Source organism: Guillardia theta, assembly GCF_000315625.1.
Source record: "Guillardia theta CCMP2712 unplaced genomic scaffold GUITHscaffold_25, whole genome shotgun sequence".
Lineage (NCBI taxonomy): Eukaryota > Cryptophyceae > Pyrenomonadales > Geminigeraceae > Guillardia > Guillardia theta.
The window spans coordinates 708240-729577 of record NW_005434649.1 but is presented as its reverse complement, the minus strand read 5'-3'; the positions used below and the strand labels follow the sequence as shown (position 1 = coordinate 729577).

The 21338-nt window shown below is 55.9% G+C and overlaps 6 protein-coding genes across 6 annotated transcripts in view; 3 read left to right on the top strand and 3 right to left on the bottom strand.

The window, feature by feature from the left end:
- GUITHDRAFT_137448 (hypothetical protein) overlaps positions 1-3891 on the top strand; it is a gene marked incomplete at both ends in the record, with an annotated part of 5143 nt that extends 1252 nt beyond the window's left edge. The window contains 12 exons of the mRNA XM_005834630.1: positions 142-259; positions 809-919; positions 1209-1365; positions 1531-1994; positions 2085-2169; positions 2340-2485; positions 2530-2577; positions 2862-2924; positions 3116-3184; positions 3423-3462; positions 3672-3736; positions 3841-3891. Of these exons, the coding sequence (XP_005834687.1) occupies positions 142-259; positions 809-919; positions 1209-1365; positions 1531-1994; positions 2085-2169; positions 2340-2485; positions 2530-2577; positions 2862-2924; positions 3116-3184; positions 3423-3462; positions 3672-3736; positions 3841-3891 (1417 nt within the window). The remainder of the gene's footprint in view (positions 1-141; positions 260-808; positions 920-1208; positions 1366-1530; positions 1995-2084; positions 2170-2339; positions 2486-2529; positions 2578-2861; positions 2925-3115; positions 3185-3422; positions 3463-3671; positions 3737-3840) is intronic.
- A 3911-nt stretch (positions 3892-7802) lies between these two features.
- GUITHDRAFT_69510 (hypothetical protein) lies at positions 7803-8423 on the bottom strand (the record flags this gene model as incomplete). Its single annotated transcript, XM_005834629.1, has 1 exon — positions 7803-8423. A coding segment is annotated over one exon (621 nt), but the record flags the coding sequence as incomplete, so codon positions are not given.
- Positions 8424-8630: 207 nt separating this feature from the next.
- GUITHDRAFT_53059 (hypothetical protein) lies at positions 8631-9198 on the bottom strand (the record flags this gene model as incomplete). The annotated part of the gene is made up of 3 exons (XM_005834628.1): positions 8631-8831; positions 8878-8946; positions 9124-9198. Coding segments are annotated over 3 exons (345 nt in total), but the record flags the coding sequence as incomplete, so codon positions are not given.
- Positions 9199-11083: 1885 nt separating this feature from the next.
- On the bottom strand, positions 11084-11836 carry GUITHDRAFT_56294 (hypothetical protein; the record flags this gene model as incomplete). Its single annotated transcript, XM_005834627.1, has 3 exons — positions 11084-11152; positions 11208-11507; positions 11585-11836. Coding segments are annotated over 3 exons (621 nt in total), but the record flags the coding sequence as incomplete, so codon positions are not given.
- A 3018-nt stretch (positions 11837-14854) lies between these two features.
- Positions 14855-15586, top strand: GUITHDRAFT_152059 (hypothetical protein; the record flags this gene model as incomplete). Its single annotated transcript, XM_005834626.1, has 3 exons — positions 14855-14970; positions 15263-15362; positions 15415-15586. Coding segments are annotated over 3 exons (293 nt in total), but the record flags the coding sequence as incomplete, so codon positions are not given.
- A 1416-nt stretch (positions 15587-17002) lies between these two features.
- GUITHDRAFT_106691 (hypothetical protein) lies at positions 17003-21093 on the top strand (the record flags this gene model as incomplete). The annotated part of the gene is made up of 6 exons (XM_005834625.1): positions 17003-17949; positions 17996-18177; positions 18584-18633; positions 18780-20295; positions 20512-20704; positions 20991-21093. The coding sequence occupies 6 exons, from the start codon at positions 17003-17005 to the stop codon at positions 21091-21093; spliced, it is 2991 nt and encodes a 996-aa protein (XP_005834682.1).
- Between the last annotated feature and the right edge of the window lie 245 nt (positions 21094-21338).

Genomic DNA, 21338 nt, shown 5'->3' with positions numbered 1-21338 from the left:
CTCCTCTCACTGTAGTCCCTCGCCTCCCTCCCTCCCTCCCTCCCTCCTCGTCGCCCTCCTCCTCCTCTCCTCGGTACCCTCGCTCGTTTTTCGCTCCCCCTCCTTCCTTTCATCACTTGCGCTGAAACTTGGAGGTCCCAGGGCCTCGCAGATGTTGGAGGTTCTCAAGGGCGACTTGTGGGTTGACGTCTCGACCCAGTGGATGCGCATTGACATCAACATGATGAATCCTGACGAGAACTTGTTCGTCGGTGTGCAGGTGAGGCATCTGCAGCGGAAATCTGCTGCTGCTGCTGCTGCTGCTGCTGCTGCTGCTGCTGCTGCTGCTGCTGCTGCTGCTGCTGCTGCTGCTGCTGCTGCTGCTGCTGCTGCTGCTGCTGCTGCTGCTGCTGCTGCTGCTGCTGCTGCTGCTGCTGCTGCTGCTGCTGCTGCTGCTGCTGCTGCTGCTGCTGCTGCTGCTGCTGCTGCTGCTGCTGCTGCTGCTGCTGCTGCTGCTGCTGCTGCTGCTGCTGCTCATGCTGCTGCTGCTGCTCATGCTGCTGCTGCATCTTCTTGTTCTTTTCCTCCCCGTGAGGCGTACTGCAGTTTCTCATCACCTTGGAGAATACCGGCCTTGTGGTTCCGTCAATTTGGACCGCGGTCAACCAGCCTCCCTTCCTCCTTGCTTCCTCCTTCCTCTTTCTTCTTCCTACTCCCCTCCTCCCTCCTTGCTCCCCTCCTCCCTCCTTGCTCCCCTCCTCCCTCCTTGCTCCCCTCCTCCCTCCTCCCTCCTTTCTCTTTTCTCCTCTTCCTCATCTTCTACTGCCAGGCGATGCCGATTTCTTACTACAACTTCAAACAAAGCCAAGACATCGTACGAGCTGTCCTCGAGCTCATCACTATCCTGATCTGGGCCTTTCATTTCTTCCGCATGTCTCTGGTGATGATTCAAGACCTCTTCTTTCCTTCCTCTCCTGCCCTCCTCCTCCTACCCACCACCACCACCGCCACCGCCATCTCCTCTTCCTCCTCCTCCTCCCTCTTCCCCCCTCTCCTTTTGTCGAATCCTCTTCCCATCCTCCTCCTTTCCTTCCGCTTTCCTTCAGATCTCCTACATTTGAATTTCTTCCGCCCTACTCTCGATCCACCATCCATCTCTTCCTCCCGCTCTCACCGCTCCAATCTTCTCCTCTCTCCTTTGCTGCTTCTTGTCGCTGACGGCCAACCAGAATGTCGTCGCTTCCTTCCGCGACCGGCACCTGAGCTCCTTCATCAAGCAGTACAGCTCGAGACGGGAGGGAGATCTCCTCTATGAGTTTCAAATCGTCTTCTTCATCGTCCTCTTCGCTCTCTGGCTCAGCATCATCAACAACCCACTGAGAAAAGGTACCTAGCACTGCTGCTGCTGCTGCTGCTGCTCGTCCTCGTCCTCGTCCTCGTCCTCGTCCTCGTCCTTCTCCTCTTCCTCCTCCTCCTCCTCCTCCTCCTCCTCCTCGTTTTCTTATCCCTTGCTTGGTTCACCGCTGCGGTTGTTCTCTCACGCTCGAGTAGGGATTCAGGTCACCCCTGAGCTGCTGACGTGGGAGGGGCGCGAGGTCTTCCTCATGGACACGAGCATCGTCGCTCGAGCCTACTGGATCCTCAACGGGATCAACTCGCTGGTCTTCCTCCTCCGCTTCCTCGCCCTTGCCAAGGTCAACCCGAGGTTCTCCCTCCTCTCGGAGACCATGGAAAACATGGCATGGCAGCTGCTCAACTTCGCCATCGTCTTCCTTGTCTTCCTCTTCTTCTTCAGCATCGAGGCCATGATGATGTTCGGAGATAAAATCCCCGGCTTCTCCTGGTTCGGCGTCTCCCTCATCGAAGTGATCGGGATGGTAGTGGGAGGAGGAGGAAGCTCGACCAGCAGGAGGACAGGAGGAGGCGCTGCCCTGGTGGACGTCGTGGACTACGATCACTTGCGTCAGGTGGGGAGATATGGTAGGGGAGAGACGGAGGGAGGATCGAGAAGATCAGTGAGAGGAGAGGAGGCGAGGAGTGAGGGGGGCGAAGGGGCGAGAGGGAGATGAGGGAGGAAGGAGGAGAGGAGGTGACGTGTGTTTCAGGTTTCACCAGCTGCTTGGGTTTATTTCTATCCGGTAATCTTCATGCTTTCATTCATCATCATCAACATCATCATCGCCATCATCGGTAATGTTTCTCTCCTCCCCTGACTCTCAGACACTCGAACAATCTTTTTCTCACCTGTCGTTTCATCCCTTGTCCCCTCTCTTCTTCACTTATCCTCTTGCTCCCTCTCTCCCCTCCCCTCCCCTCCCTCTCCTTCTCCTTCCTCCCTCCTCCCCTCACCTTGCCCTCAGGCGAGGCGTACGTACGAGTCAAGGACGCTCAGGATCCGGACAACCCCATCTACTCGGGCCCTCCCTCGGAGAGGAAGAACAAGTTTCCCATCCCCTTCTCCACCCAAGTCTACCGCGGCCTCCGCCATCGGCTCGGCTTCGGCAAGGTGAAGGCGCCGGGGCCCTCGGGAGACTCTCAAGGTTCTTGCAGGAGGAGTATGAGATATCCAAGGAGAGCATCGTCGAAATCTTCTCGAAGGTGATCTCACCAACCTACACCTGCTGCTGCTCCTGCTGCTCCTGCGTCGACCTCCCCTTGCTGCTGCTGCTGCTGCTGCTGCTGCCGCCGCCGCCGCCGCCGCCGCCCTTAGCTTCTTCTCTTACTCAATTCCTCCTCCTCTTACTCCTCCTCCTCCTCTTGCTCTCTCCTCGTCCATCGTCCCTTCTCGGCCTCCTGTTCCAGTACATCTTCGCAATGTTCTCATCCTCCCCCGCTCTCCTTCTCCTCGCGCTCGATTGCGCTGACTCATTCCCTTCCCTCAGATTCAAAACGTGGACATGGATTGTACCACCGTCGAGGATCTTGTCTTCGCGCTCAACTCTCAGGTCTCGTCCATTCAACGTTTTCCCCCCGCCCCCACCCTCCCTTCCCTCCCACCCCCCCTGCCTCCCCTGCCTCCCCTTCCTTGCTCCCCTTGCTCCCCTTGCTCCCCTTGCTCCCTCCCTTCCCTCCTCCCCTCCTTCCCTTCTCTCCGGCCCGCTGCTCCTCTTGCTCTGGTCTGACGGAGGAGGTTCAGAGCCTCGGGCTCAACTTCGGTCACATCGAATGGCTCATCAAGCGCTACCCCTGCATAGTGCATGACATGGTGAGAGGAGGATGAGGAGGGGTGGGTGGTGGGTGTGAGGGTGGTGGGGGAGGGAAGGAGGAGGAGGAGGACTGAGAGAACTGAGAGGAGGAGAAGTAGAAGAGGAGGAGAAGTAGAAGAGGAGAAGTGGAGGAGTAGAGGAGGAGGAGGAGAAGAAGAGGAGGAGGAGAAGAGGAGGAGGAGAAGAATAGGAGGAGTGAGCAGGGACTTCAGCTGTTGGCTCAAGGTTGTGATGCAGGAATCGCTGGAGGAGCTTCTGGAAAAGAGATTGATAGCACGTGAGAATGGCTGTTCTGAAGCACTTCATCGCTCGCTCGCTCGCTCGCTCCCTCTCTCTCTCCCCTCCTTCCTTCCTGCCTTCCTTCCCGCCTGCCTTCCTCGCTCCCTCCCAACTCCCTCCTGTTTATTCCTTCCTCCCTCTCTCTCCCTCCCTCTCGCTCCCGTTTTCCCTCCCTCTCCTCTCCTCACGCTGGGTACTGTCTGGCAGCCAGCAGCACGTTGAACGAGGTCAAAGAGATCTCAGTGGCGGTGGAGAATGTTGTTAGCAGACAGGTGAGCGTACCATGTGCTTCTCACCTCCTTCAGCTGTTTCCCTGCTTCTCGCCTCCTCCAGCTGTTTCCCAGTTGGCTCCTACATGACCGCACGTGTATGACAGGCCTCCATCCATGCCAAGGTGGACGTTCTCATCAGGAAGATCATGGCGTGAGGAGCCAAGAGAGCGTCTCTTCCTTGTACACTAGAAGTGCATGCTAGCACTGCATGTGCTGTTCATCCAATCGCACCAGTCACTCGCAGTTTGATCGCTTTACTTCACATTCACGTTATCCTCTGTACACAAATCACTCCGCCGCCTCTCTCACTCTACCGACATTCGATGCAAGCAATGCCTCTCTTCACACAACTTCATTCCCTCCTTCTGTCTGCCTGCCCACCAACTGTCAGCACAAGGGAACAAGCATGTCATCCTTTTTAACAGTGTGATACTAGGACATCAATAACCAAACGAAAGGATGGAGAAAATCGGAGAAGCAGAGAGGAAGAAATCAAGATAGAGGACGGAACAGATAGATTTTCAAGATGAGTGATACAGTGAAGGGGTTGGATGGTGAGAGTGTAGGGTTCAGGGAGGGAGAGCAGCTTCTGATGAAAATGGTGGAGAGGGGAGGGTAGTGGAAGGAGAAGACAACGGAAGACGAGGAGGAGGGTAGTTGAAGAGGGAGACCGGCCAAGAAAGAAGAGGAGAGGAGAGGAGAGAAGAGGAGAGAAGAGGAGGGGATGAAGAGGTGGAGGAGATGGTAGGGGAGGGAACCTGTGAGACGTGCTCGAAGACGTTGGCTCCTGCTACTCCAGCGACGAAGTTGACGGCGGCGAAGATAAGTTGCGATCGCGGCATGGCGGGGCGAGTAATAAGTAGCAAGTGGGGGGATGATCCTGAAGGGGTGAGGGTGGTCAAAGAGACCTGAGGTAAGGGTGGGGTAGTGATGTACTGAAAAAGTACCTTAACATTCATGGGTACATTGAAGAATAAATAAGGGTAGGGGTAGGTATCGAATTGAATATATGGGGTCTGATAAAGAAGGGGTAGTATACTTGTTCGGATAGGGGGTGGGGTGATGCAAGGTGTGTAGTAGAAACGTGTAAAGGACCCACGGTGGGGTACAGATGAAGAGAAAGGTAGGGGTACTTGCAGGCATGTGGTGTACCAGAAGTCATAAGGGTGGGTACTTTCAGGGAAAATACACGGGTACTTTAAGGTGATCAGTGAAGGAGGTTGAGGGTGGTGGGGGTTACCCCAACTACACACGTGACGAGGTAAAACAAGCAGGAGGTACGTAGAGGAGCCGTTGAGGAGGAGGAGGGGGGGGAAGGGAGGAGGAAGAAGAGAGAGAGAGAGAGAGAGAGAGAGGAACGGGAGTGGTGGAAGAAGAGGAGGAGATGAGAGGAGAGGGGAGAGAGGAGAGGGAGGGGAGAGAGAGGATGAGATGGGATGGGAAGGGAGGGGAGGAGGTGGAGGGAGAAGGGAGGAGACGAGACAAGAGGAGAGGGGAGAGAAGGGAGGGGAGAGATAGTTCGAACAATGAAGAGGTACGTAGACGAAGGAGGGGAGGGGAGGGGAGGAAGAGAGGGAGCAGGGGAGGAGACGAGACAGATCAAACAATGAAGAGGTACGTAGGCGAGCCGTTGAAGAAAGGAGGAGCAGAGGAGGACGAAAGGAGCACGAGAGGGAGGGGAGGGAAGGAGAGAAGGGGGAGGAAGGGGAGAGATCAGGAGAGCAGAGCAACGGAGTGCAGATAGAGTCGATACGGAAGAAGAGAGTGAGTGAGAAGTATAGGAATTAATACAGCAGTGAAAGTGGAGATGATTGCGAGGAGTAGCAAGTCCGGTAGGGATGGAGTTTGTTGTTGTATGATAGACGAAGTTTGGTTTCGAAGTAGAAGAGAGGAGAGAATGGAGTCGCTGGACTTGTCAAGAAGTCACGGCGAGTGAGAGTGAGTTAAGTCACGGCGAGTGAGAGTGAGTCAACAAGGACTGGAGACAAAAAGATCTCTAGCCATGTCGCTAGCGTCTTGCGGGCGAGGAGGGGAGTTCTCAATTAAAGCTCATTCCATTTTGAATCTTTGCTATGACTGCCCTGCCTCGACTTTGGGTCCACATCTGATAGCTGACGGCTGAGATCGGTGACTGTTTGCCTGTTTGTTGTCTCTTACGAACATCCTGTGAGTTCTCTTACGAACATCCTGTGAGTTGATCGCGAGAGAGATCGAGAGAACCAAGAGGAAGAGATCGAACACGAGGAGGCAGTGACGATGGAGGGGGAAGGGATGGAGGAAACTTGCAGGTCCTCCAAGGGACAAACTTGTGCTGCTGCTCCCTCAAGGCAGCAGGCAGTGAGGGACCGGGATAGGAGCAGAGGATGGTTGCAGGATCAGCCGCCTCGCAGCGCCACTACCACGAGGATAGAGGAAGGGAAGGGTGGGGGGAGAAAGGGAGAGAGGGAGAGAGAGGGAGGGGGGGAGAGAAGAGGGGAGAGCGGAGGGAGGTACTCATGCCATGAGCAACATTGAGTGTCAACCCATCAAACGAGTTAGTCTCGTCGCGTCAGTTTCCTTCATTCCCCTTAATCTACACCTCTCATAGCTCTTCCAGCAGCTCCTCCAACCTCAACATATCCTCGTCCACGTCCTCTGTCTCACTTCCTCCTGCTCCACTCCCTGCAAGTTGAGGTGAAGAGGCGGCATGAGGAAACAAGTCGATCGAGAAGCCTTGAAGCCCGTCTCCTCCTCCTCCTCCTCCTCCTCCTCCCAGGTTCGTATACGGGCTGACGAGTGCGCTCTCCCGCAACACTGTGGCAGAGGGCAGGTTGGAACCAGGAGTCGACTGTCTCGACTTCGCAGCTGACCTGCGCATGCTCGACTCGAGGACGTCAGTGTCAAGTGACAGCAGGAAGTCAGTGAATTGTCGCTGCAGGGAGCACAAGGCCCTCATCGCCTCCTCCTCCCTCTTCACCGCCCAGCTCTCGTTCCTGCTCAGGTCCTCGCAGTGCTTCTTCAGCCTCTCCAGCTCCTCCCCGAGCTTCGCGACCTCTGCCTCCTCGTCGTTGCTGGGAGGGCGGGTGACTCGCCCCTCTGCGCGGAGCAGCTCGAGCTCCTCCATGATCCTGTGCAGCGTCTCGTTCTGGTCCTGCAGGCTCATGATGCTCGTCTCCAGCGCCGTCAGCTTCCCTCGAGCTTCCTCCTCCCTCCGACGCGCCTCCTGCTCCCTCGCCTGCGCCTCCTTGTACATGCTTGTCTGCTTCTCCCCTTGCCTCTCCCACCATTGTCTCAGCTCCTCCAGCTGGTAGTCGTGCTCCTGCTGCTTCGTGTCCAGAACCGCGAGGAACTTGTCGCTCAACCGCTGCAGCTCCTTCATCAGAGGCTCCTCCTTGGGCTCCTTGGGCTCTTCCTCCTTGCGCGTCACCTCCTCCTTGCGCTTCACCTCCTCCTCCTTGCTCTTAACCTCCTCCTTGCGCTTCACCTCCTCCTCCATGCGCGCAGCCTGGAGGCTTCGGATCATCTCCTTGATCTCGTTGAGGTTGTCTCGGAACTCATCCACCAGCTCGAAGTCTTCGTCCTCCTCCGCGTCCAGGGGAGGGATGGTCTCCAGAAACGAGACCTTCCTCACGCTGGCCTGGCTGAGTTGCGGGTAAGGAGAGGGGGCAGCAGGGTAGGGGGAAGGGCTAGCAGGGTAGGGGGAAGGGCTAGCAGGATAGAGAGAGGCAGCAGTAGTCGTGGTGGTGGTGGTGGTCGAGGAAGCGGCGGCGGCGGCGGCGGCGGCTGGCAGAGCAACGGGCGGAAGTTTCCTCTCACGGTACTTGATGGTATCGGCCCCTGAGTACTCCACCTCCGGGGCCCGGGGCTCCGAGAAGCTCTCGGCCCACGAGGAGTTGCGCGAGAACTCGTCGACGGGAGGGCGAAGAGACTCGCTGGCCCTGCCTCCCTCCTCCGACATGGTCGTGCTCTCCGAGCAGAAGCTGCTCGAGGCGAGCGACCGGAAGCTCCCTTGGCCCGCAAGGGCACCGGCGCTGGCCCGCTGCGTCCTGGAGCGATCGAGCTTCCTGAGGGCCTCCTGCCACTCGCACTTGTCGCTCTTGAGGAGGAAGGTCTCCATGATGCCCTTCCCTTTGATCTCGCGGCCCCCGCAGGAGACGAAGTCGAAGAAGTCCTTGCCCACGTCGTACGTCGCCTTGCTCACATGGACGCACATGGGGAACCCGTTGCTCTCCATGCGGCTCGACGTGTTGACCGTGTCGCCGAAGAAGCAGTAGCGAGGCATCTTCGACCCCACCACCCCGGCAAACGCTGGGCCGCTGTGAACCCCGACGCGGATCTTGATGCTCTCGCCCTCTAGGCTGGGATGCATGATCTCCTTCGCCGCCTCGATCATGTCCAGCCCCATGTTCAGCACTCGCTGCGCGTGATCGTCCGTCGAGCTCTCCTCGCCGCTCTCGTGCCCTGCCACCACCATGTACGCGTCTCCGATCGTCTCCACCTTGTAGCAGCCGTGCTTGTCGCAGAGCTCGTCGAAGGAGTTGAACATCTTGCTCAGCATCTCAATCAGTTTCTCCGTCTCGATCGACGCCGCCATGGAGGTGTAGCCCACGATGTCGGAGAAGAGGATCGAGACTTGCTGATGCCTCTCCGTGATAGGGAGGTTGCAAGTTCCCACCTTGAGCTTCTGAATCACGTGATGCGGCAGCATCTTGTGCAGCAGCTCGTTCGACTTGGCGTGCTCCATCTCCGTGTGCCAGGCATGTTTCACTTTGAGCTGAGAGAGCAGAGTTATTCAACCTCATGTCTCCTCCTCCTCCTCCTCCTCCATGACCTCCTCCTCCTCCTCCATGACCTCCTCCTCCTCCATGACCTCCTCCTCCTCCTTCATCGTCTCCTTCATCGTCACCTGAGTCGTGATGCGCGCCATGAGCTCTTGCCGGTTGAACGGCTTCGTGACGTAGTCCGTTCCTCCCGAGTCGAACCCCTTGCAGATGCTCGCCTCGTCGTTCTTGGCCGACACGAGGATCACAGGCAGGAGGGTCCGGGGGAACAGATGCCGCAGCTGCTCGCAAACTTCGTACCCGCTCATGATTGGCATCATCACGTCCAACAGAACCTGCCCAGCAGCATCAGAGCAAGTGACAACCGTCAGAGTTTTGCACCAGGTCAGGCAAGTAGGAGCGCTGCTGGAGCTCTGCTAGCGCCTCCATGCCATCCATGCAGCAGGTCACCTGAGACGAAAGTTAGGTGCCTTGCGAGAAGGATGGAGAAAAACATGAGATATGATGATGATGATGATGATGATGATGATGCTGATGATGATGCTGATGATGCTGATGATGATGATGATGATGATGATGATGATGATGATGATGATGATGATGATGATGGAGAAGAAAAAGATTTACCTCAAAGCCCATGGGTTTCAGAAGGTTCTCGACAACCATCTGATTGACAGGATCGTCGTCCACTGAGAGAACTTCGTACTTGCCATAGATGTCGTAATGGCACTGCAAGGAACAAGTCAAACAAGCATCAACTCTTTCTCCACCCAACAGCTTTCTCCTCCTCCTGCATTCCCCTTCTCTCTCCCTCATCCTCCTCGCTCGTCGCTTACCTGGAAGACTTCATGGAGAGAAACTTCGGATCCTACGGACTTGTTGAACTCACTGCTGCCACTGCTGCAACGTTAACGAAAACAACGAGGTCAGACAGACGTACAGGAACGATCTCTGCTTGCGCGCTATCTCCATGCCTGCGTCCTGCCGTCACTTCCCGCAACTTCACATTCCTCGTCACCTCTCGCGGGTTTCGATGCGGACGGAGGATGCGCAGCTTGCTGAGAGTTCCCCTTCTGCTCTCCTCCGCTGCCTCCCTCCCCCTTCTCCATCCGGTCAGTCATCACCAGGCAACCTCTCCTCTCCTCCTCACCCCATCGCCAGGCACCGCTCCTCCACATCGCGAGCAGACGACTTCCTGCCCCTTCACCACCATCGAGTTCTGTGCGTCTTGAAGCTGCTCTTGGGTCAGCCGCTCCTTCTTCTCAAGCTGCTCGATCTCCTTCCTCCAGCTATCTCTCAGCCGCAACTGCAGCGCGAGGGTCAGAGCGGAGGCTTCGGCCCTCCTTCCCTCTACCTGCACGTTGATCCGAGCGTTGAGCTCAGCACTGCGCACGGGCTTCGTGATGTAGTCGTTGCATCCTGCCTCCAGGCCCAGCACGACGTCATGGTCGTTGTACCTGGCGCTCACCTGCAGCCAACGGGATCAGAGGAGGGGAGGGCAAGGGAGGCTGCGCTAGTCCCACCATGATGATGGGGAGGAAGTGGCAGGGATACTTGGTCCTGAGCTGCTTGCAGACGTCGATGCCTCCCTGCTCCGGCATCATCATGTCCAGAAGGACGATGTCCGGGATGATCTCTGTCTCGTTCAGCCGCTCCAAAGCCTCAGCGCCGCTCATGCACTGAATCATCTGCGATGCTCCGTCAGCTCTTGCGAAGAGTGGAGAAGGGAGATGAGGTGGCAAGGAGTAAGGGAGGGAGGTAGAAGGGAGGAGAGGAGAGGAGGGAGAGAGGGAAGAGAGGAAGGAGGGAGCGAGCGAAGAGAGGAAGGAGGGAGGGAGGGAGGGAGCGAAGGAAACCTTGATCCCGCGGGTTGCCAGCACATTCTCGAGCACGAGGTGATTGACCAGGTTGTCGTCGATGGACATGACGGTCACAGACTCGCTAATGGACAGCCGACTGCGGAGAGAGAGCGCCTTGCCGTTCCCGGACAACTGGAAACTCATCAATACGCGTCGAGCACTTCCTCCCGTCTCCTCCTTTTTCACTTGTCCTCTCCTCCTCCCTCCACCGCCTGCTCTCTTCTCTCACCGAATCTCGATCGTCCAGCTCCTGCAGATCGTCATCTGAGTTCACCTCCTCCGGTAGGGAGGCAGTGATCGCTTCTGATGCTGCTTCTGCCGAGTCCTCCTGCTCCCTCCCATCAGTCTTGCCCTCTTCACACTGCGGGCACACACCTCTGACATATGCAACTTGCTCTTCCCCTCTCGCTCTGCGTGCATGCGGTCATCACATAGGAGGAGGAAAAGGAGGAGGAGGAGGGGGAGGAGGAGGAGGAGGAGAAGGAGGAGGAGAGGGAGGAGGAGGAGGAGGAGGAGGAGGGTTACCAGAACCATTCACATTCACTTCGCTCTTGATGGGGAGAGTGAATCTAATGAGGGAGTCAGACAAGGAGAGGAAGAGAGGATAATCTCACTTGAAGATGGAGCCCGACGACTCCCCGCCGAACACTGACTTCACTCCCACACTCCCTCCGTGCTTCTCCACCTTCTCCCACGTCAAACAGACAGCACGCCAACTCATCTTCTCCCACCAACTCCCGCACAAGCGCCAGCCCGAGGCCCGTCCCTCCGAACTTCCTCGTGGTAGACATGTCGACCTGGCACGCGCACCTCTCAGCCCAACCCTCCTCCTCCTCCTCCTCCTCCCCTCACCTGCTTGAACGCTCCCCAAATCGTCTCCAGCTTGTCTTCAGGGATGCCGATACCGGTGTCATGCACCTCCACGGTGACCTCGTTGGGACCGGTCTGACGTCCTCTGACCTTTATGCTCCCCTTCTCTGTGAACTTGATTGCGTTGCTCACGAGGTTCGTGAGGACCTGAGAGACTCTGCCGGAGTCTGCGACGATAGTGGGGAAAGACGGTTCGATTTCGTTCACCAACAAGACTCCCTTCTTCACCAGCGGGGCCAGGATGTCGAGCACATGCTCAGTGACGTCTCGGAGAACGACGACCTGCAAACTCAAGGGTCAGGAGGGGATCGACGAGCAAGAGGAACAAGGGCAGGCGAGCACAAGATCGGCTGCTTCACCTCTTGGCGCATGACGAGGGTCTGCTTCCTCAGCGACGCAGCGTCCAGGATGTCGTTGACTAGACTTGCCAGGCGGTTACCACTGGACATGATCACTTTCAAAGTCTTGGCGAACGACTGAGCGTTGAGATTGCTCGTTTCGCACATGCGGAGCAGCGAGTCGGAGAGCCCGATGATGCCGTTGAGAGGCGTCCTCAACTCGTGCGAGACAGCAGCGAAGAACTCTTCCTGCGCCTTCTGAAGGTCCTGCGATCGCTTCAGGTTCGATATGTTCTGCTCGACCACCAGGATGCAGTTGAGGCCCGAGACAGGATCGCAGACGGCGCGGAAGCGCATGATGTACCACAACTCCTTGCATGGCACAGTTGGATCGGGGCAGAACTTCCTCTTGCGCACTTCCCACTCCAGCACTTCGTCACCCGGCCGGAGATCCGAGACTCTCTTCCAAACGTCGACCTCCTGCTGCGGAGTATTCCACATGATGCTCTCGAACACTGCTTTCAGGTTCATCTCCTCCTTGCTGCGAACCCTCCCCGAACCCACGTAGAACTCTTCGGCAGCCACGCTCATGAACACGGTCTTGCCCTCGAGCGAGAAGAGGATGGAGATGTCGTCAATGTGACGCAGCAGCTCGTATGACCGGCGAGCGTTGTCAAACGTCTTGCTCCTCTCGCTCTCGTCCCGCCTCGAATGTTCAAGGTCTGTGGCTGACGCGATGACCAGGGCGTACGTCTTCGCCTCTTCCTCCGTCGGCAGCTTCACCTTGATTGGCCTGATCTCCATGTTGTAGGTGAGAGGCTCCCCGCCCGAAGGATGCAGCGTTTTCAGCTGATGATCCGTCTCGTTCCGGACTTGCACCTTCTCGTACACCGAGTCCATGTACTTCCGCGCTGCAGGAGAAGTTCCAGTCTGGAGGTCCTTGGAGACGAACTTGTGTTCCACGGGCGTCAGCTCAAGCACACATGGGGATGGGAGGAAACCTCTTCGAACGTGCAGTTCCAGTAGTAGCAGGTCCTCTTGCAAGCCCAAAGATGCCTTTTCAACGGGTTTCAGCATAGCAGGAAAGCTCCCAGAAGCACGAACCTGGAATGTGCTGGATTGAAGTCCATGACAAAGAAGGGTTGTTCCAACTCGTTGAGAACCTGAAACAAGACATTCGATGAGGGGAAATAAAGTCACAGTCTCAACAAACCTCGAAATCCTCGAAACCTTTGTATTCTCTCTCGAGAATACCTGCTTGTTTGATCACAGGTGGGAAACAAGGAAATGCTGCGATGATTCTGACCATTCCGAAGGTCTTTCTTCTCGACCATGGCTACAGATAGACTTGGACTTGAACAAAAATCTGCATGCGATGATCAGAACACGACCAGATACTTACAACTCAAGTCAAGATTGTCAAGGCTTCTCACTTGTCAAGGTCCTCCAGGCCTTTCCGTCACCACAAGACCATGTTCAACGTAAGCACCTGCATCTGCAGAACCGTGTCAAAACTTCTCGAGAACCATTCTGATCAATCCATCTCTCGAGGCGAGAGGGAGGAACGGCAGGAGAATCTCAACCTTGCAGGGGCCTCCACAATTCCTCACATTTCACTGAATGTAAAACCTAATCCTCCTCACTAACCCAATCCGACGGATTCATATCTCAGCGTACAATCTCCCTTCATAATCGAATCAAGTATCTTGCCATTGATTCATCACCTCCGCTTTTCATTCACGGCAACCATTCAAACGACCCAAGCACTCCAAAGGCGTCTATTCCTCTCTGCCAGCCATCATAGCTGCTTGTCAATTCAACCTGGACTCAAGACATCCAGTGACATTCAAGCCTTTTTATCTGATTACATTGAGGATCTGCTCCTCCACCAAATAGGATCGACTCGAGCTCCTTTGCTCCAAGCGAAACTGCTACCGTGTAGTCTTTCAATACCCTGGGACATGCAGTCAAACTAGCATGACCCACAGCGTCTGCTCTTTCTAGTTCCTACTCCTGCCGCACATTGTTTCATGTTCATGTTCTGCTCAATCCTCTCGCGTTTCCTCGCTCCTCCCCTCTCTTCCTCCCTCTCCCTGACTCCTTCCCGATTCCTCTCCCGAAAAGCTGTTTGGCCGCCATGTCTTGCCGCTAGGAGCTATGGAGCGCTGGTAACGGGACTTCAACGGAAATGCTAAAACTATATTGAAAATGGAAAGGAGTGCTTTGAATAAGTATTGTTGAGAACCGTTGCTGTTTTAAATCTTTGGGTGTCAGCTGTCAGCATGATCTTGAGTACCCTGGTGGTGGTTTTTCCTGATGGGATCCGGGGGAATGAGGGGGTACGGTGGTATCTGCGCAGAACCATGGCAACCTCAAGATCACGCTCCTTTTACTACAACTCCTGTCTAGGTACCACCACCCCCTATATAACGCAAAAATGTTTACAAAAATGGGGGATATCTAAAGACCCTACCCTGTAACGATTCCTCACTTTACAACCAAGTGTTTAAAAAGTTCGATATATGAAATAAATATGTTTTATCTTTCTTTACAATTCCTTTACAGGGAATTCTTTTCTGAGAATAGAACACTCTCGGCACCGCGGTCAGCGGTCTCACTTACAACATTATATAAACAGTCTCTGCTACTATATAAAACTACTTCTATCATATAATCGGCCGTTTTTAAAAGTCTGCGTGCATTCCCTCCCCCCGTCCCCCCGAACTCCTCGGCGGGTCACCCGGGGCCGAGCGGAACTTCGGAGCCCGTCGGGCCCGGGCCCGGCTTTCACTATGTAATCCGAACAATAAACGACCATGGAATTTCTATGTGAATTTCACTGCCCTCTTGATGTTCTATCGTACATGGATGAGGCGGGCTGTATGTTTGCAACACCGGTGCTATGTATGGGTTTGTACCCGTGGTATCCTCTAGAACATCGATCTGCAACTGCAGGTTGTGGTCCGATGTTGAGGGGTGGTGATGTGCAGGGTGAGCTTAAAATGGGGGGTACGTGTCGAAAAGGGTGGGTAAGGGCCAGCTGCACGGCAAATATACTCGTAAAGTACCGGGTAATTAAAGGTAGATAATAGGGTTATTTTCTTGAGGGTGGGTACGATCCCTGTGCACGTTTTGGTTGCAGAGGGTTGTCAAGCTGGATGTTCTTTCTGATGGTGGGGTACTCATTTTTCCTAGTACCGGTGTAGGGAAAGCGGACTAAGTCTGGGGGGTGGAGGAAATTGAAGCTCAAAGGGGGTGGGGTGGATCAGTTTGGTCGGTTTCGGGGTTCTAGGATGGTGGGAGGGTTGAAGATTGCGATAGCGCTACTGCTCATGCTGCTGATGATGGTGGCGGCAGCTGTTGAGTTCAGAGGAAGAGGAGAAACCCTCAACGACCATCCCCACAAGGTACTCCGTCTAGTCCACCGGCCCTCGCCATGAATCCCTTCTGTTGCGTCTTTGCTCGTGTGTGTTGGCGGACGTTTCAGTATATCTGAGGCGTGTTATATCATTGATGCATCTTTGTGTTGTATCATCGATGCATCCTTGTGTTGTATCATTGATGTGCCTATTTGTTGTATCATTGATGGTCTATGTGTCTGGCGAACGTGCACAGCCTGGCTTTTGTTTGAGAGTAGCAAATATCAGCTTGCACACCATTCGTTTGTCGTGGACATGATGGACTAATGAACTTCTGCAGAAAGCCTGCTTTGCACCTTTAAATGACAGGACCGAGCAGAAAGGCGGTTCTCGTCGTGCTGCCCTAGCAGCCATTCTTTCTGGTTCGGAGCCTCACCATGGTATTTTCGACTCTGATGTGCTTGTGCTTTCAGAACTGACTTGTAATTGCAGGCGCTCAGAGAGCTCGGGTTGACAAGCTCGACCTTAGGGACCTCAGGATCCCGCACATGAACATCAGGAAGAAGTGAGTGCAGGAAGTCTCAGTGAGCCTCTTCAAGGCGTCTTTGAGTTCTCAAGTTACGATCGTTAACTTGTGAATGAAGGGAGTGTAAATTACACCTTCACATGTTGTTTGGGATCGGCTGAGTACTTGGAGCCGAGAAGACAGCAGGACTTATCATGCTTGCAAACTTTCGTGAGGGTCAGAACAGCACCGTCCTGTACATTGTTCTTCTCTTCACTGCCGTGACGGTGTACGGAGTACCGTAAGCTGAGCGGCCGCCAGTTCGCCTTGCCACTGAGCACAGTGGCGGCGGCACTGCGGCAGATTCGAGTCCACTCGGAGTTCCCTTGCCCACCATCACCGACGTCCGATCCTCAGCGGCTCGTTGCCCCGTGATATTGGACGGCCAGTGCAAAAGTTCAGGCCGGGCCCCGGGCCCGGCGGCCGCTGAGCGCGGCCCGCCCGGCCGGGCCCCGGCCCGGCCTCTGCTCTTTACTCAAAGTGAAGTTAAAGATCAGTACGAGGACAATCAGGAGAGTCGAGGAGGCTTGACCCTGACACTGTCGCATAGGCCAAACGGCGAGAAGAGAAAAGACAGCGAGAACCAAACCTAATCCTGCCGACTGCTGTCCCCCAAACTTAACTGAGTACACTGATGAAACTCCGATGCCGGCCCGGTTCAAAAAAATATGTCAACCCCACCCCCCTCCACGTTTGACATATCAAGCTGGACCCCTCCTAACGACCTATGAGTACCCACCCTTGTCTGGGTAACTGATTTTTGACTCTCGGAACGACCCTGGTTGGTGTCTCCATCTTTACTAATGGAAAATGGGGAATGGCGTCCGGTGACTGGCACAGCAGTCGCACCGAAGTCCTCCTCTCCTCTCTCTCTCCTCATTCTCCTCTCTCTTCTCCTCTCTGTATCTCCTCCATCTCGTCCTTCACCTTCAAATTCCTTCTGAAACCAATTCCTTTCTTTCATGTACACCAATTCCAAGTTGCCATCATCCACTGTCATTACAGGTTCTGACTGAGGCTCCTTCTTCCTGTGTCGTCTCCTCTTCTCCCTCGGAGGACATCTCAAAGTTCGTTCTCCTCTCCAACACATTTGTTCGCTTTGTCCCACTTTCTGCTCAACCCCCACTACTCTTCATTTTCTCCACTTGGTCGCAGAGGCTTCATCTCCGACCTCTTCCGCCATCTCCTTCTCCTCGTTCATTCTTCTCGTTGTCCTCGCCTCTATACTCACCTTGCAAAAACGATTCATTGGAGGGCATGTGTGCATGAGATGAAACAGCAGCTGTCCCAGGATATGAGTGAGCGATCCTGGAGATACGAGTATACTGATCGTTAGGTCTAACTCTTCATGTCAGATTGTTACAGCACGGATTACTTGCTGATTGTCGGAGCAAGATGTGACTGTCAAGGATCCATTGGGTTGCAACTCTTCCTTGTAGTCGGTGCCGTCCAACTACCGTAGAGTGACAGACGTGTTCACAGCAACGGGGCTGACCCTCCCAGGCGGGTTGTGGTATGGGCTACTCCAATAGGATCTCCAACGATGAGGCAGAGCAGGAGGGGCCTGTACCGCAACAACGACAGGAGGAAGAGAACGAACAGCAGCAGCAAGAGCAGCAGCACTTGCAGCAGCAGCAGCAGCAGCAGCAGCAGCACTCGCAAGAGCAGGAGCAGGAGCCGGCCCGGAGGAAGCCTGCGAAGCTACATCCGATGGAAATACAAGAGCAGGGCTCTATCTCTGCAAGCAACGTCAGCGTGCGTGATGGAAGACTCGCCTCTGAGACGAGCGTCACCCTCCTTTCCCATCGCCCTCCCCTCCACATCACCAGCAACTGGCGCCGCAACAGGGCGCAAGTGGACAAGACCATGCGAAACGTGCGAAGAGGAGCGGCACTGTGCGGGCTGATGGGATGCGGTTTTGCCGTGGCCTGCGACGAGCTGATCCTGTACGGGGTAGACGCGCATGCTGCTGCTTGCAACCTGCTGAAGGCTGCCAACACGATCGCGACGTGCGCGGCTCTGAGTTTCCTCGTCTACTTCTACTTGCTCAACGGGCTGCTGCAGCGAGTTAACCTGCACCTGCGCCACCTGAAAGCACTGGATACCGACTTCTCTCTCAGCTCGGTAGCTCTTTCTTCCTCCTTCTGGGCAGAGCTGGTGGTGTGCGGACTTCACCTCCCTCCCATGACCACGTTCGAGCTCGGAGTGTGGAATTGGAACAACTTCATCCTCTACCGAGGAGAGACGATCCTTGCAGTTATCAACACCTTCCGGTTGTACCTGCTGTGGCCCGTGCTCAAGGACCAGGTGCTGCAGAGCCTCCCCAAGAGACACACCATCTCCTCTTTCACCAATATCCCCATGGGCTCCTCCTTCGTCGTCAAGAAAGTCATCCGCAGCAAGTTCTCCCTCCTCTTCATCACCATCTTGTGGCTCATCAGCGTCTTTCTCTTCGCCTTCTGGTTCCGCTCCTTCGAGGCGACTGCTTGCCAGCTGCCTGGCTGGCAGCATCTTGACTGCAACAGGCCAGAGGCATCGACCTGGGAGATCAACTTCAGAGGCAAGGAGAAAGCACGAGTTTCTCCTGCTCCTTGCTGAGTTTGTTCCTGCAGAGTTTGAGAAGAAGAACGATCTGTGGTATCAGAACGCGGTGTGGGCGATGTTTGTGACGAGCACGACGATAGGTTACGGTAAGCCTTCACTCCTCGCCCTTGTTGTCCTCCCCCTCTCCCCCCCACCTCGTCTTGCTCCCTCGATTGCCTTCTGATCTCCGGACATGCCCCTGCTACCTGCTCCTCTCTCTCCCCTCCTCCTTGGCTCTCGCTGTACCTGCTGCTGCTGCTGCTGCTGCTGCTGCTGCTGTACCTCCTGCAGGGCCTACTTGCTGCTCGTATTCTTTCTCCTCCTCTCCTTCATCTTCTATCATTCGCCCTATCCTCCTCCTCCTCCTCCTCCTCCTCCTCCTCCTCATCCTCCTCCTCCTCATCCTCCTCCTCCTCCTCCTCCTCCTCCTCCTCCTCCTCCACCTCCACCTCCACCTCCACCTCCACCTCCACCTCCACCTCCACCATCCTTCTCTTCTGATCCAAACTGCAGGTGATATTCTCTGTACAACCCACATGAGTCGATTCGTCGCGATCCTCACGGTAATGTTGGATAACTTGTCCACTTGCTCCCTCCTGCTGCCGTTCCCTCCTCTTCCTCTCCTCCGCCTTTCTCTCGCTCCTCCTTCCTCACTCACTGACGTCCTTGACCCTCCTCATCCTGAACCTCCTCGCTGATCTGAGCGCAGGCGGGGACCGGTCTCATCCTGGTTTCACTCATGACGGCGGCGTTTCAGAACGCGCTGCAGTGGACGGAGGAGGAGATAGCGGCGAACCTTGTGGCAGACAGAGAGATCGCGCGACTGAAGGCCAGGGAGCATGCGGCTCGACTTGTGCAGATTAAGTGGAAGGGGCTGAGGGGAGACCGGGGGAGGGCGGAGCAGCGAGCAGCGAGCTTGCGCGCGGCGTTCATGAAGCAGAAGAAGAGGACGGAGGTGGACCTCGACGACTGTCTGGCTGACTCGGTGAAGGTAGATCAGATCTCCTCGTCTTCCAAGAAGATTCACGGGGCTCTGCTGGATATTCTCAAGAAGACCACCCCTGAGGTCGAACATTTGTCCCATCCCCGCAAACTCTTCCGGCGCAACAGCAACCTCAGCCAGTTCGTGCAGGGGGCGCGGCAACGGAACGAGCAGAGGAAGAGGAGGTCGAGCTTGGGGCAGGAGGAAGGCATGGGAGGGTCCATGAAGCTGAAGAGGAAGCAAGCGAGAGAGCAGAGGAGAAAGACGTTCAACAACATCCTCTCGTCGCAGCTGAAAGTCCTCGCAGAGCAGAAGCGATCAGACTTTGACGCGAACCTCGAGCACTCGATAACGATGATGGAGACGAAGACAGAGGGCGCGAGGGCCTCGTTCCTCCGAGTGCTCTCCTTCAAGCCCGATCCCAACAAGATTAGGGACTGGACCAGCTGCAGGAAGGAGGTTGAGACCAGGCAGCTCCTGCTCAGGATCCTCTCGTGCGTCACCAGCCTTGTCGGGCTGCTCGCTGCGGTGCTGACGAACGAGCTGGTGCTGGGAGGAACGTCTCCTCGCGCCCCTGCCATCAACGCGCTCAAGTGGCTGAACTCGATCGCGACCGTCGCATGCTGCATCTTCCTCTACTCCTCCTACGTCTTCCTCATCCGAGCCAAGCGCATCGACCGTCACGTGCAGCTGGGGAAGAAGCTTGACCTCCGCGTCCCCTTCCGCTCCGTCGCGAGGAGGAAGGGACTGTGGGTTGAGCTGCTCGTGTGTCTCCCGCATGCACCTCCTCACGTGGCGGTGGAACTGGAGCTGGTGTGGATGGGGAACGTGGTGGTGTATGCGGGAGAGACGGTCGGGTGCGTGTGGAACGCGCTGAGGATGTACTTGACGTGGTCGCTGGTGATGTTCCTCGTCCTGCGGGAGATCCCGATGAGGAGCGTGATCTCCCACCACACGCGCGTCTCCTTTGACGCTCTCTTCTGCCTCAAGCGCCTGCTCAACCGCTGGACCGGCTTCAACGTCATCCTCATCGCCTGGTTCGTCATGATGATCATCTTCGGCTACCTGTACCGCTCTGTCGAGTTCTCCTTCTGCCTCCTCCCCTCCGCCACCAGCGCCGCCTGCCAGCAGCCGCAGGCGACGGAATGGGAGGTGGCAGGAAGCAAGTTCGGCAAGCAGAACGACGTCTGGCTGACCAACAGCTTCTGGTTTATCTTCGTCACTATGACCACCGTCGGCTATGGTTATCCCTCCTCCTCCCCCTCCATCCTCCATGCCTCCTCCTCTTCCTTCCTCCTCTCCCTCCCAATGTTCCCTCCTGTTCCCTCTCTCCTCTCTCCTCCCTCCTCCCTCCTCTCGGACGTCCAACCGTTTCCTTTCTTCCTCTTTCTCCATGCCTCCCCCTCCTCCCTGCTTCACTCCCCTACTGCTCCACGAGCTTTGCCTGACGTTGGAGCAGGGGAGCAGGTCCCTACGACCATCCTGGGGCGTCTCATCGCCTTGTTGGCTGCCACCTTCGGCATCCTCTGCGCGTCGCTGACTACAGCAGCCCTCGGCAACCTGATCCTCTTCACTCCTGCTGAGTTCTCCGCCATCGCCATCATGGAGAGAGAGAAAGCGCGAGAAGACCTTCGAGTCATCGCCGCAAACATGTCAACTCCTCCTCCTCATCATCATCATCATCATCATCATCATCATCATCACCATCACCATCATCATCATCATCATCATCATCATCATCATCTTCATCATCATCATCATCCCCAGCAGCAGCGTCCCTTTTCCGTCCTCATACTCTCTTCAACTTTGCTCTTCCACCTTTTCCTCCCTTCTCCCTTTTCGCTCCTCCTCGTCTTCCTCTCCTCGTACATATCCTCTCCTCCTGCACTCTTTCCTCTCCTCCTCTGGCCCCTCATCTTGCGCTGACTGGTGAATCAGGATTCGCGCATGGTGGCTGCGACAAAAGGGGAGGAACAAGGAGGAGGAGGAGGAGGAGGAGGTGACATGCGCTGCGTGGGAGAGGGAGGCTGACGTTGAGTGAAGGAGCAGCGGGAGGGAAAGACATTGCGGAGACTGTTTCTGCATGCCAAGGTGAGAGAAGGGGGAGAGTAGATGGATGAAGATAATAGAGAATATCACGAGCACAAGGAGAGGGATGGGTGTCAAGGAGAAGGAGGGGGAGGAGGAGTGGAAGGGGAGGAGGAGGAGGAGGAGGAGGAGGGGGAGGAGGAGTGGAAGGGGGGGGGGGGCGGGGGGGGGGGGAGAGAGGTAAGAGACCTTTTTTCT